General features: G+C 42.3%; 1 protein-coding gene across 22 annotated transcripts in view; it reads left to right on the top strand.

Moving 5' to 3' along the window:
• The window catches only part of YPEL2 (yippee like 2), a 184,902-nt gene that overhangs the window by 24,091 nt on the left and 145,615 nt on the right, over positions 1-15,196 (top strand). For 14 of the 22 annotated variants that reach the window (XR_012657343.1, XR_012657341.1, XR_004374307.2 and 11 more), the window contains one exon: positions 3,596-3,908. Coding sequence is in view for 12 of the 22 variants with exons in the window: in XM_075074044.1 (XP_074930145.1) it covers positions 3,792-3,908 (117 nt within the window). In the remaining 10 variants the exon portion in view is untranslated. Of the gene's footprint in view, positions 1-504; positions 567-3,595; positions 3,909-6,775; positions 6,956-15,196 lie in introns of those variants that run through there. The other 8 variants (XM_075074042.1, XM_075074040.1, XM_075074038.1 and 5 more) reach the window with 2 other exon arrangements.

The raw sequence follows: 15,196 nt of genomic DNA, 5'->3' as shown, positions 1-15,196 counted from the left end.
CCATTGATTTCAGTGGGAGCTGGATCACTCTTATAGGATTTCAAAGCTGTGTGTCTGTGTTAGAACAGTTCTCACCAGGTTCCCTTTATTTTTAATGTGAAAGGACTAATCTGATTAGTCTATTTTTGCTGAGTAGTATGATGATGATGATGATAGATCTGCCTCATCAGCAATTTGCAGAGTGAATAAGAATCCTGTCACGCACGCACTCAGGGCAGCTCTGTGTGCGGGGCCCGGCAGGGAAGACAAAAATTGCTTCAGGGAGCACAAGAGGTGACAACACTATCCAAAGAGACCACATTTCTGATTAGTTTTGTAACTGATTTCTTATCAATATCTACCTCTGGGCACTCCCCAGCCCTATTAAATCATCATTCTTTGGCCCTGCCTTGTATTGCATTTAGCATACATTGGTGAGCTTCTTAGAACTTTCCTTACCTAGTTATTAGATGCATGTGGTATTTATTTACTGTAAGGGTTGCAAGTAAAATGCTTTGCTTTTAGATGTTGGCAATGGCAGGGAAGATGTGTTGGATACACTTTTCAGAAGAGCCGAAGTGATTTAGGTACTTAACGCCTGTTTTCAGCAGTTACTTAGAAGCTTAAGTACTTTGAAAATAGATGTCTAAATCATGTAGGCACTTTTGCAGATTTTACCCATTGTCCTGAATGTGGGTCCAGGGAGGGCTCTCTAGCAATCAGTGGTTATGGTGTTTGGCTTTGTGCGTTGTAAACGTTTAACTGGCTTCTTCGTTTCCCCTCTAAGGGAATTGCCCCATTGCATTGATCTGCTTTAACTTATCATAGGCAGTAGCAGAGCTATAGGGAGCATAAGAGACCTCCCAAGCTGGATGCCCCTCTCTGTTTTATATCATTCCTATTGAAGCTCTACCTCTGCTTTCTGAATAGCTTCATGATTTCTCTACATGCTGTTCAGACTATTCAGCCTTTTTGCAAGTGTGAGAGAAAGATGCAACTTTCTAGATTAGTCCAGATCCAGCCACTCTATCCCTCCAACCCTGCCATGTTTTTGGTGATTGATGTAGTACAGCACATCCATCTGAGCACTACCAAACTGGCTTAATATACTGCAATACTGAGACATTTTAAATAAATCAAGCCTAAATCACCAAGCTGACCTGGAAGATAATCAGCTGTGCTTCAGGCAAGTTACTACTGCCAGCGTGGAGACCATCTCTTGTGCAGCTTTGTTGGGTTCACTCAGGAATTTCCATTATAAATCAGCTTATTGTCTGACCCACACAGTGCAAATTCAGGAGAACAACAAGAAAATCACACATTTTATGAAAAGGAAAAATCCTATTGGGAGGAGCAGTCAGAGTCCTCAATTTCTTGAACACGTCACTTTTTTTTTTTATTGGTTTTTTTTTTTGGGTGGGGGGGATGGAGAGAGCTGCTCCCTTCTTTCCACCCCATCTAAAGCTACAAAGAAACCATTTTTATATATTGTATAACATACTGATGTAGGAGTTGCTGAAAGATCTTGTGCTCTGAACTGGTTACATTAAATATACTGGATAGTAAAAAGTATGTTCACTGTGATTGGTCACATGCCTAACAATTCCTCTTTCACCTAGGTGTAGCCACTACTTGATGTTTAGGGGGCAAAGCACTAAATGATATCTTGCACTTATGTAGTGGCGTCCCTCTTTGGAACTTACAATATGTACAAGGTGGGCATATTTTGTTAATTCTCCATTTACACATGGGGAAACTGGGGTAGGAAGAGAAGGATGACCTAGTGGGTAGTGCACTTGCCTGGGACTTGGGAAACTTTGCTTCCGCATTCTCCCACAGGCTTCTGTGTGATCTTAGGGAGGTCAATTCTTCTCTTGGAGTGTCAATGCCCCATCTATAAAACATGTATAATAGCACTTGCATAGTGCCAGAGGGGTGTTATGAGGATAAACACATAAGAACGGCCATACTGGGTCAGACGAAAGGTCCATCTGGCCCAGTATTCTGTCTTCTGACAGTGGTTGATGCCAGGTGCCCCAGAGGGAATGAACAGAACAGGTAATCATCAAGTGGCTTCTGGCAAACAGAGGCTAGGGACACCATCCCTGTCAATCCTGGCTAATAGCTATTGATAGATCTATCCTCCATGAATTTATCTAGTTCTTTTTTTTTTTTGAACCCTGTTGTAGTTTTGGCCTTTACAACATCCTCTGGCAAGGCGTTGCACAGTCACCATGTGGATTGTGTGATTAAAATACTTCCTTTTGTTTCATAGGCAGCAGGTTTAAAACAATTTCATTTGGTGACCCCTAGTTCTTGCATTATGAGGAGTAAATAACACTTCCTTATTTACTTGCTCCACAACAGTCATGATTTAATATACCTCGATCATATCCCCCCTTAGTCATCTTTTCCAAGCTGAAAAGTCCCAGTCTTATTAATCTCTCCTCATATGGCAGCTGTTCCATACCCCTAATCATTTTTGTTGCCCTTTTCTAATTCCTATATCTGTCTATATATACACATACTTATATATTTTTTTTAAGATGGGGAGACCACATCTGCACGCAGTATTCTTATCTCTCTTTCTTAATGATTCCCAACATTGTTTGTTTGCTTTTTTCACTGTTACTGCACATTGAATAGATGTTTTCAGAGAACTATCCACGACGACTCCAGATATCTTTCTTGTGTGGTAATAGTTAATTTAGACCCCATCATTTTATACGTATAGTTGGGATTATGTTTTTCAATGTGCATTACTTTGCATTTATCAACATTGAATTTCATCTGCCATTTTGTTGCCCAGTCACTCTGTTTTGAGAGATCCTTTTGTAGCTCTTCGCAGTCTGCCTGGGACTTAACTATCTTGAGTAATTTTGTATCATTGGCAAATTTTACCACCTCACCGTTTACCTCTTTTTCCAGATCATTTATGAATATGTTGTATAGGACTGGTCCCAGTACAGACTTCTGGGGGACACCACTATTTACCTCTCTCCATTCTGAAAACTGACCATTTATTCCTACCCTTTGTTTCCTATCTTTTAACCAGTTACCAATCCATGAGAGGACCTTCCCTCTTATCCTATGACCTCTTACTTTGCTTTAGAGCCTTTGGTGAGGGACCTTGTCAAAGGCTTTCTGAAAATCTAAGTACACTGTATCCACTGGGTCCCCCTTGTTGACCCCCTCAAAGAATTCTAGTAGATTGGTGAGGCATGATTTCCCTCTACAAAAACCATGTTGGGTCTTCTCCAACAAATTACGTTCATCTGTATGTCTTAACAGTTTTGTTCTTTACTACATTAGACTGTGAGCTGCTCAGATACTGTGGTAAAGGGGCCAGATAAGTACCTTAGATAGGAATAAATGAAAGAAGCGAGTTGACCAAGATCTAACAGCAGGTCAGTGGCCAGGAATAGAACCGGGAATAGAACTGAGTCCCTCTTACTGTAGCCTTCTTCGAACTCCTTCATAGACCTTATGCTCTAACAATAGACCATTATCTAAACTCTACCGTTGTTGGAAGTCACCTTCCCAGATAGTGTCTGTTTGTCTGGTGTGACTTTGAAGCTATTAGCTATATTATTTATTCTTTTGTTTCTAAACTTAGGTCCATGTGAATCCACCCTTTGCCTCTACCAGAATCTCTTCCTCTGAAGCCATCACCAGTGTGTGGAGCCTGCCCCACACCCATCACCTACCAAACCACGGCCTTTACCTGTGTCTTCCGCTGTTTCCCGTGCGACCCTTCTTGTGGGAGCGCCTCCTGGGCTACCCCAGAGTTTACACAACATTCAGTGGCTCCAATGGTGAAGATGACGAGGTCCAAGACTTTCCAGGCATATCTGCCTTCATGCCACAGAACCTATAGCTGCATTCACTGCAGGGCTCATCTTGCCAATCACGATGAACTCATTTCCAAGGTACGTGCAAGAACCTCACCTTGCCGATGGTCAGGTTGAATCTCCCCAGGGAGGAGACATCCCTAATGTAATCTGAGACATGGACTGGGATTGCAGCCCAATTAAACGCCTTTCTCGTTGCGTGCGGAGATGTCTGGATTATTGGCATTGCAATTTGGGCTTTGAAAATGGATCTCCCTGTGATGGCTCTTGCAACTCGATCAGTCTTTTTATTTTCATTTGATTAATAAACTAGCTTCAGGGCACAGGTTCCCAAACTTTGGCCTGTAGAGCTTTTGCTGGTGATCTGTGGAGAGCTCATGTCTCATCCCATGATACTGGCTCTCTTCCCCTTTGTTTCTTGCTTCAAAACTAGATTAATAGATGGCTAGAAATTATATAAAAACTCTTACTGATACTGCTTTTTCATGTAATTACTTGCTAAAGTAGTCACAGGTATGTTGTGAATTGACAGGGAGGTACCCACAAGACACTCTGTTGAAAGGTGGTCCACACCATGGACATGTTTGGGTGGCCCCTGCTTTAAGGGAATTCCACTGTAGTTTGTTTTGAAGTATAAGGTAGCATCTGAGACTTGCTGAATTTGTGCTCAAATTACTATAGTTTTGTAGGCCTGTTAGCAAGACACCAAGGGAGCGTGGCCGTTAGAAGCGGAAGTGGAAAAGCAATGGGATGACAGGGTGGCACTAAGTCACTGTTTCTCATACTCTGGTCTGTGAAACACCCTGGGGAAGGGTTCTGATGGTCAACTGAATTTAAAAAGAAAAAAGGGAAAAAAAAATTAAGAGTCAAGCAATAGGAGATCCGAGTGATGCGGTGGTGGAAATGGACCCATGAGAGATCTCTTTCTAAAGTGTAGAAACTGCTGTTAGCCACTTTGCAAAGTGGCTATCAGCCCACTGTGCATTGCTGAGGTCAAGTATCAAGTTTCCGGGTCTTGGCTGCCTTGGCAGCCAAGCATTCCATAAAATTTATTCACCTCATAAAGTTTGGATTCAGGAAAAGCAGATATACCACGAGATTTATTAGCTGAGACAGGGGAGGAAATTGCAGCATGGGTTCTTGACAGGCCCTTAAACCAGTTCTCAGCCACTTGGAACAGTGCATCCTTGAGACAGGCAAACCTAGATCTCATGGTATGTCGGTGCTTTGCGTACTGTGTTTAGAAAGTGCATGGTGTCATCTTTTTACCCATGTGCACAGAAGGGCTTTGGATGAATTACCTTGTATGGTGGGAGCCAGTCCCTGGCTTGTTAAAATGCTTGATAGCCGGGGGAGGGAGGTGTCTGTCTGGGTTCTTGTTGATGCTCAAATAGAGCAGAGCTGCAAAAAATGTTTCCTTCACCTGAGACTGGCTAGATGAAAGTTCTCCTCCCAGTCCTGCTGAATGCTTAGTGGGCCATGGTGCTCCATGCCTTTTGTGACATGGCCCCCCTAATTGACGACTGTTACGCAAAGGACATCTGAGCACTCCAGCACTGACAAAGTCTTCCTAGTCCAGAACAGCCAGTCTCACCTGAAATACCAGCCAGCACATGACCCCTATGCTTTGCTTACTGTACAGGCTCCTTGTGGAATGCCAGCTCTAATTCAAACTCTGTCCTAATTCTCAAGGCCTTCCCTGGGTAGTTTGGAGGGTTTCTCTCTCTCTCTGTGATCACGATGTCCTTCCTCAGCAGTGATAAAGCTTTCAGCCTCGAGTGCAAGAGACTGGGCTTCAGAGGCACTCCTGCTGGAACACTTCACCAGAGGGAATCAGAATGGCCACAAACCTGTTGGCCCACAGAGAAAAGCATAAAACTTACTTCATTGCTTTAGCCTTCCCAAAGGCGCACCTAAATACAGGGAGGAGGAGGAAAGAGGGGTGAAGGGGTAAAATACAAAGCCCTCGTGGCTGCAGGGGAAATGGGGAGGAAAATGCAGGCCTGACAGCCTGTTGTGATCTGTTTAATCTTGAGGAGAATATTGGATGCTGTAGCTGTTATAAAGTAAAAGGATAGATCCTGGGTGTCCATGGGGAACCCCTAACAACTCACTTCTGAGGGCCATTTTCAAGGCTTTTGAAATATAAATACATGCAACTTAATCTAATGATTAGAGGACTTGGAATCAGGAATTCTAGGTTCAAATCCAAGTTCTATTGTTGTGTGACCTAAGGCAAGTCACTTATTTTCTTTGTGCTTCAGTTTTCTGTATCTGTAAGATGGGGGTAGTAACTTCATACCACATATGGCTGCTGTGAGGATAAATTAGAAATGCTAAGTATTAGGAATAAACTTGCTGCTGTAAATGTCACTCTGGATTAGCTTCCTTTTACATGTAAATTCCCCCAGCCCCCACATTCTGTTCCACACACACTTCCCCCCACCCCTTCAAAGTAGTGCAGGGTCTCTGTGTGCTCCTCATTTACTTTCTCTCTCTCTCTCTTCCAAACTACTTGAGTTTATCTTCACTTGATAAAGCTGTTTGGAAGGTTTAAAATGCATCTCTCAGGAGTGGAGGGTGGAGACTCATACAGCATTTGTTCTATTTTATTTTTTAAAAATCCGCTATAAAAGATGGTTTCCAACTATTGAAGTGATCTTTGGCCATCAGAGCAGCTGGATTTGTGAATGAAGATCCTGATCCATTAGTTAAATCTCAAGAACTGGATTTCAGGGTCGGGCTTGCAAAGTTCTCAGCTGTGAAGGGGGTGAGTGCTTGCTTGTGGTAATCTTGTGTCAGGAATCAGGGTTTGGGCTCTCCCTTTCTACTGACACAGCAGGTTCCCAATCTTGGAAAAGTATGATGCTAGATATATTCAGTGGTTTTTCACCTTGGGGGGGCTGCTGTTTATTCTCTCATTGCTCTGTCTTTCCCCATCCTAGTCATCTCCATTGTGAAATTCAGCCAGCCAGCTTTGCAGGTGAACAGCTTCCAGCAGAGCTGATGCTGGTGCTGCTGTGTGAACAGATCTCATCTGCCTGGGATCAGTGCCTCAAGCCATGAAGGTGTATAACAGCTGCCCAGGAATGCTGACGGCTGAAGTACAGACACACGGAGAGATGGTAGCTGTAATAAGCCTGCCTGTATTTAATCATGTGCAAATATATTCATTAAAATTATTTTCTCTTCCCCAGTGTTCCCACTGTGGTCTATGGTGTAAATTTATATTTAAGGTAATCTTAATCAGGGACTGTAATGAAATAACTGATAGAGCCTTAAAGGGTCAGATGGCTTAGACCCAAAAGGGTTTTATTTTTTAAAAAAATCATAATTTTATATTAAATCTTGTAATTGTTTGTATTGCAGTAGCACTTAAGAGGTCTCGTCATGGGCCAGGACCCCATTGTGCTAGATGCAGTACAAACACACAGACTTAATTTAATAAAGTTTGTCCGGGATATTGCAGGAAATTACCATATCTTTCACAATTTAGTTTAAATTTTCATCGGAAAGTTTCTACTCCAATTCTAAGTTTTAAGTATCTATCTTTGGAGCTCATGGTATTAAAATGTGAATGTTTATGTATTATTGTGGGATTGTATGTATGTTCTCTAAGGGGAAGATGTGACTAATGTAAACCTGCAAAGTGGTATTACAAGGGTCAAAGGACTCTTGTTTAAAAAAAAAAAAAAAAAAAAATAGTCCAGACCAGAAGGAATTTTTAGTTAAGCGGGTTTCCTAGGAAATACTTGGGTGGAGGGCAATGCAAATGCCCATCTCTGGACTCATCCTTCTGAAGCAAAGAGAGGAAACACATTGTATGTGAATTGCCTATTCCTAGGATCAAAGACCCCAGGCACTCACTGATTCATTAGGGTGCTTGTTCAGAGCTAACATCTGTTATGGACTTTTGTGACCGGGGGGGGAACCTTGGTAGTGTTTGAAGGACTCCTCACCTCTCACAGTCCTTGTGAGAGCTGGAGTGACCTCTGGTAAGCTTATTGACAAGTCTGTTTAAGGGTTTTTCATTGTTTTTAATGTTTTCTGTATTGTGCTTTTACCTTAAGAATAAATGTGCTTGCTTAGAAAGAGCTGTGTGGTAACTTAACTGTAGGTAATCATCTTGTTTATAGCCTCAGAGGAAGGAAAGCAAACCAGGCCTGCTGAGGCAATCGCTATTGCTGGGGATATCACAGTGTAGGCAGGGAACTGTCCAGCCTGGAAAAAACTCGGGAAGGAGAGAAACATGTCTCCACCCATTAGAGGTAATGGCTGGGGAACTGGAAGCCTGAGAATTGGTGCCCTTACTGAATCTCTCAGATGGGGAATACATGTGCAGTTGCCCTGAATAGTGACATAAATAACCTTTTTTTTTTTTTTTTGGTTTGGATTGGATTTAAACGTATTCCTGGTTTGGATTTAAACGTATTCCTTTGCAGCCCTACTATCATTGCATGTGAGAAGCTGATTGTGAAAGTGACCTGCTTGTCTTCCTCATGGAAACCCAGAACAGTGTAAGAAAGAAGCAGCAAAATGAAAAGTAAATGTCACTTATATACCCTTTTGGCTCTAAATAATCTGCAATGTTAGGGTCATGGAAGATATGGATGATTTTGAACCTGACAGTATCACTTCAACCAAAATGATCCAAATGCACCATCACTGAAAACCTTCCTTACAAAATGGGCTTTTATGTAATGGCTGGGTGCCATTTTTTTTGGCTCAGTGGAATTAATTCTTCTGTTCCTCATTCCCCAGAGATCACGTGAAAGCTGTGCTGTTTTGAATGCCACAGGCTTTCAGCTCTTTTGGATATATAAAATTGCAGCATTGGCTGATCCTTTTTGACTGAAGCTCAAACTGGAATTGAATCTCAGTATTTTGTTTCAATCCCTAGTCTCCTTTCTTGCTCCTGCATCACCAGTGTTGACTTAATCTGGTTTTACAGGGTTTTGCCAAAACTGGGGATTGCAAACACTTTGATAAGTAGGTTTTGGCATGGCTGATTATAAAAAGGGAAACCTTGTAAGCTTCGGGTGGGTTGACAGCTTCTTAATCATGATTGTTATTTAAAGAAAAGGAATCAATGCAGATGCTTTAACGAACTCCAAAGCTGTTCCATGAACTAAGTTACCAAAATGTCGCCTGCTTACTTGGCCTTTTCTTCCATGGTCAGACGGAGAAAGTAGTTTAATAAAATGTCTGTTTTATATTAAGATCCAAAAAGTGGATTTGAATGTCTGGCCAAGAAAGTTCTTAGTGACTGAGGAAATATAAGGTAATCAGATGGGTTGGGTGGAGAGAGTAACTAGTTTCCTTTGCATGTTCTTTGGGTGCCTCAGTTAACATGGAGGTTCTGCATGTCTCATTTCCTCATGGCAATTCTTCACTGAAAAATGTCATATTTAGCACATGCTTTAATTTCATTGCTCTTTCCAATGCTAAGTGTGGTTAAGGCAGTCGATTGGGACTCAGGAGAGCTTGGCCCAATGCCTGGCTCTGCAACAAATTCCATGTGTGACTGGGGAAGTCTATTGATTTCTGTATATGGCCTCTCCACCTGTAAAAGGAGATCATAATACTTCCTCTGTCTGTCTTGTCTGCTTAGATTCTAAGCTTTCTCAGGACAGGGATTTGTACAGTGGGGCCCCAATCTCAGCTGAGGCCTCTGAGTGCTACTATAATACAAATAATTGTGACATAGAACTGGAGTTTAGCAACTGCCAGACATTCAACTAGACTTTCTAAAGAGTGAGAAAAATGTATATGGTATTACCCAGAGGTTTCTTCATTTTTTCCTTCTCCCCAGACACACAATTATAAAGTTTTCAGATTTTTTTTTTTAATGGAAAATATGATCTGTAATTGACATCAGGGAAATCTCTCTAGTCTCCTTGATTGAGGGGAAATTCATTGCATAGGGTGGCTTCTGCATCATACTTGAGTGAGCTGTGGTTTACAAGCTATGGAATGGACTTTAACAGTATAAATAATATAACTTTTCTGCTTCTCCGGCTTGTAGGAGTGGTGCTGCTTTCTATTTTGTTTCCAGCACCATCAGTGACATGGGTGGAATCCCGGTGTCGCTTGTGAGCTTTTTCTATTGGAATTAATTTGTACCTGTTGTCCGGTGTAGTGCCAGTAAAAACCAAGAGCTGAAAAATCTCAGCCAAGCATAGCAATTCTTGTGTCTGAGATGCTACCTTTTTTGTTGTTGTAGAAACATAATCCACCAGAAATGTGCTTGATTATGGAAGTATTTAGGGAATGTTTTATGGGCTTCCTACAGCTTCTTTTTCATGGAGTTTTGTGATCCAAGTGCTAAATACTGTACAGTGAAATATTCTTTGAAATTGGCTTAAGGATTGCTTAAGACATTTAGTTTCTTCCTTGATATTTACACTGGACTCCTCATGAAGGATTCCTTTTTGGTATAGACAGCTGCATCCAGTTTTGACGCATCTGCTGTGACAAAGTCCCTCCTCTACCTTGGTGGGTCCTGCGCTTATTGGCAGATTTGCTCACCTCAGTGATCTTCCCCACAGTCTGGGTCAACTCCTCCTGTGTCTAATCAGGAATTGGGAGGTTTGGGGGGAACCCAGGCCCACCCTCTACTCTGGGTTCCAGCCCAGGGCCCTGTGGATTGCAGCTGTCTATAGTGCCTCCTGTAACAGCTGCATGACAGCTACAACTCCCTGAGTTACTTCCCGATGGCCTCCTCCAAACACCACCTTTATCCTCACCACAGGACCTTCCTCTTGGTGTCTGATACCACTTGTATTCCTCAGTTCTCCAGCAGCACACCCTCTCACTCTCAGCTCCTTGCGCTTCTTGTTCCCAGCTCCTCACACACACTTCCTCTCCTCTGTCTCCCTCTGGCCTGACTGGAGTGACCTCCTTTTTAAACCCAGGCACCCTGATTAGCCTGCCTTGATTGGCTGCAGGTGTTCTAATCAGCCTGTCTGCCTTACTTGGTTCTATCAGGTTCCTAATTACTCTAGCGCAGCCCCTGCTCTGGTCACTCAGGGAACAGAAAACTACTCATCCAATGACCAGTATATTCACCCTCTTCCAGACTCCTGTACCCCACTGGTTTGGGTCTGTCACACTGCATTTTTCCAACTGAAGAAATATTTCCTTAGAAAATTCCTGACCAGCTCTAGATTGCCATCTTCTTGCTGGATCCCCTTTTTGCTCAACCATCCAGGATATTTTTCTCACTACTACAGAAAAATCAAGATGTGGGGTGGAGGGCTACCTGACCAGGCAATTTTTCTTCGAAATCTGTCATGCAGTATTTTTAATGATGGAAGTGGAGCTCTCAATGGACCGGAAACATGGATTTAAGATTACTCACCTCATTCTCTTGTTTTGGGGTGGAGTTGGGGAGACCAGTTTCAAAACATCACATAGAAATCACAAGTATCCGTTGCAGAATTCGAACACATAAAGAAAGGCAGATACTGTTATTGCTGCTTAGTGCTGTGTATGAAATAATAAAGTTTGGTGTGTACTCTCGAAAGCTTGAGAGGGAAGTGGGTGTAGAAGAGCACAAGGGAAGGTTATGAACATGCTATACTGTTCAATCTTGCAGCCTGCAAGATGGAGGATGGCGTTAGCAGCCTCTTGTGCACTGGAAGAGGTTCATAACATTGTGTGTAAGTGCTGGAGTGCAAGAGTTCTGGTCCCAAGTGCAGTGATTTGCATGAGAAGCTTTGTTACTGATTCCCCCCCACCCCCATGAGGTTTTTATGCTCTGTATATCTGGAGTTCTATCCTTCCTTTCTAAATATTCAGTAGCATGTGTTGGAAAGTGCTCTGCATCTCAGGACTAGCATACGTGCTATATGTGGCAGGCATTATGTTAAATTAGTGTATATTTATTTTGTCATTGCATATCTGAGTAAGCATGCATGTAACATTCCAACTCCTTTGCCTGCCTGGAAATTAGTAGCAGCAGCTGCCAAATGTGTGTGTGAGAAAAATATTGTAGTGTGGGATTGACAGTCCTGGTGAATCAAGTCCTCCATTTATCCCCAAAACAGATGCCTCACAAGCTGCACTAAGGCATGCTTCCTCACCCTACAAACATCTCTAGAGATGACATACTCCCAGATCAAGCAAGTTCAGCCTTCAAGCTCCAGTCAGTCCTTGGTATCTCTAAGATTACCATGGATGCAATTAATGCCAGCTGTGGCTTTTGTGGTACAATGACACCAGTGAGTTGGAATCTGCTTTGAGATCAAGGGCTACTCAAATGGTCATGAACATTCTTCTGGTCAACTCCTGACACTGACTGGGTGAGAGCTGGTGTCCTCGAGCCATCCAGTCCGACAGCACAGGGAGAACTGATTTTACCAAAACTGCAGAGCTTACCTAGAGGAGAGCATTACACAGGAATTGCCACAATGGTCACAGGTTGTATCTAGTCTAACACCCTGTCTCTGACAGGGGCCGGCACCAGATGATTCAGAGGGAGGTGCAAGCAACTCCACTATTTGTTTCATGGATAAAGTAACCAGTGTTGCACCTTTATTATAATGGGGCCTGTTCCAAAGGCCATTGAAGTGAGTGGGAGTCTTTCTATTGGCTTCAGCAGGCTTTGGTTCAAGCCCATAATGTCTGTGCCACCTTCGTTTAAAATGACAATCAATCCTAAAAAGGTTAAGGAATTAAAACAGCATGTTTGATAGTAACAAAAGGTTTAATCTGAAGCACTTGGGGCCCTTTCTGCACTTCTAATCTCACTGTACTTGGACTTTTCCCTTCACGGTGCAGCCCCCTGCATCAAAACAGTTTTGATTCGGGTAGCAGAGGACATCTGGGAAGTGCCTATGGGTTGCCATGGTATGAAGAAACTGAAAAAAATATATTCCTCCTTTTTTACCAGGGAAATTCATATTGTTCAATTCTCTTTTTAATCTTTAAGAAAGAAAACTAATTTCTTCCTGGACTCCAGCTTTTATAGGTACCTGGTTCAATGTTAGTATCTGAACTGCCATCTTTGTGTAAGGATGTCAATGCATGTTGCAGGTACTTAGCACCTGGAAGATCAGACCACTTAATTTAGGTGCCTAGTGAATTTCAGTACCTTGTTTTAGAGTCATAGATTTTTAAGGCCAGAAGAGGCTATCTGATCATCTAGTTTGGCCACCTGTAGGACCAGAGAATTTCATCATGACTAAAATATGTCTTCCAGAAAGGCATCCAGTCTTGATTTGAAGACTTCTGGAGATGGATAATTCTCCATTTCCCCTGGTAGTTTGTTGCAGCGGATAACTACCCGCACTGTTTACAAATGTATGCATTTGTATCATAGACTTTGAATTTGTCTGGCTTTGATACCAGTCACTGGTATTTGTTATGCCTCTTCTGCCAGATTTAAAGAGCCCTTTAATACCTTGTATTTTTTCTCCAAAACAGTACTCAGACAGTAATCAAGTCACCTCTTGATCTTTTTTAATAAGTTAAACAGTTTGAGCTTTCTGAGTCTCTTACTGTGAGGAATTTATTTTCCACACTTCAGATCATATTTGTAGCTCTTCTTTGTTCCCTTTCCAGTTGTTTAACATCCTTTTCAACATGTCATGCAGAACTGCACACAGAATTCCAGGATCTGTCTCACCACCGGTAAAATTACCTCCCTCACTGTTCCCATCTTTATACATCCAAAGATTACATTTGCCACAGCATCACCCAGGGACCTCACGTCCACTTATTTTTTTACTTTGACCCCATTAGGCACCCAGGTGTGATAATTTTGATAACAGTTTTCAGTTGCCCTCCAGTTAATGTTGTCTCCTTAATTTCATTCAGTTCCTAGCTGTTGTTTTCATCAAGTGTCTAGTGCTTTGCACTTATTTGGTAGTCTTACAAGAGCCTAGACTATAAAAGCAATGAACAGGAAAACAGTTCTCTCGAAAATAATCCTTTTGGGAGCCTACATTTGTAGTGATATTAAATAAAGGCTTGTATATTTAAATATACAGTATGTCGTATTTCTTTATTGTGTATGAAATGAGATTGGTGGATCTCACTTGAATTCATAGCAGAACAGATGTCTACATCACAGCTGCCATTAATTTGGACCCCCTTTATTCACCATCTTGACAGAGAGTCCAAAGACTGAATGGGCCCCAGAGAGAGATTTTACCCTCTTAACTCCTCCCCAGGGCATTCCTCTAGGACAGAGTGGAGTTGTGTTGGTGTGTGCTGCCTATGCTGTTGTCCTCTGCACAGGTGCAGAACTACATCAGTCCCCAGGGTTGTCATTCTGGCATCTCTTGCCTGCACAAAGAATTCTTTATTTAAAACACAAAAAAATGAAGAAAACAAAATGCCTATTCCTGGCAGAGTCAGAATGTGAAATCTGAGCCATGTAATAAGTGTTACGCTGCACAGCCCCCTAAATTAGATGTTTAGGTCCCATGGTATGCTGTGCTGTAATTGCTTCTTTGGGGGCTGATTCTGCACGCTGCTGAGTTTCTTCAGCTTTCAAGGACCTTGCTGGATGTTGATAGTGCTCAGGCTTATTATTTACTCAGCTCTTGGATGTTTAATAGGAAGAGCCCAACGTTGTTCATATCTCCCTGTGTAGTTCTGTTTATATAGCAATTAAATGCTTGGTGATTTAAAAGATTTTGTGCTATTCCTAATAAATAAAAAATCAACATAGTTTAAAATTCTCTGGATGGGGGAGAGGGGTGAGCATGGACTTTGTGACCAGTGGTTTTCTTTACAGAAATAACTCTCCCATGATCTGCAGCTTTCTCCCCCTTAGTATTAATGATCTGGGCATAAATAAAATCTCATTCCCATTTATTATCCAGGGAGCCACCAGGGCTGCAGGGTGGTGAATCATCTCTGTGGGGTTTTCTATTTATTTATTTTATTTTATTTTGCTGCAAACTCCTGAAGACTAAAGTTGCTCAGCTCTGAGCCTCTTGGGTATTTTTTGCTGCTTCTAATCCCAAGAGGAGGAATTGCTGCCTGGTTTGAGGAGTGTGTTAGCAGGGAGAACTGTCTTCCAAATTGATCATGCAGCGTTTTTAAAAATCACATAGCTTTTAGACCTCAGCTAGCGCATGAGGACTCTTCTCTTGGACTCATAAGGAGGCACCAATTGTAGATTGTTGTTGTGTTAAGGAAATGCAATGGTGGGCCAGTCCTCCCTCTACCATAAATGTGCCCTCAAGTCGAGATGATCCTGACCCACCAGGAGGAGACTTTTCCACTACATTCTCCCTTTTGATAAGAGGAAATGCTGTAAGGAGAGGGAATTGCATCTGCTCAGGACTGCTTGTTACTTCTGGCCTGCGGTGTGCAAATCTGCTCAGCAGCTTGGCTTCTATAGGAATGAGTCC

Source organism: Chelonoidis abingdonii, chromosome 20, assembly GCF_003597395.2.
Source record: "Chelonoidis abingdonii isolate Lonesome George chromosome 20, CheloAbing_2.0, whole genome shotgun sequence".
NCBI classification, from domain to species: domain Eukaryota; kingdom Metazoa; phylum Chordata; order Testudines; family Testudinidae; genus Chelonoidis; species Chelonoidis abingdonii.
This window is presented reverse-complemented; position numbering and strand designations above follow the sequence as displayed.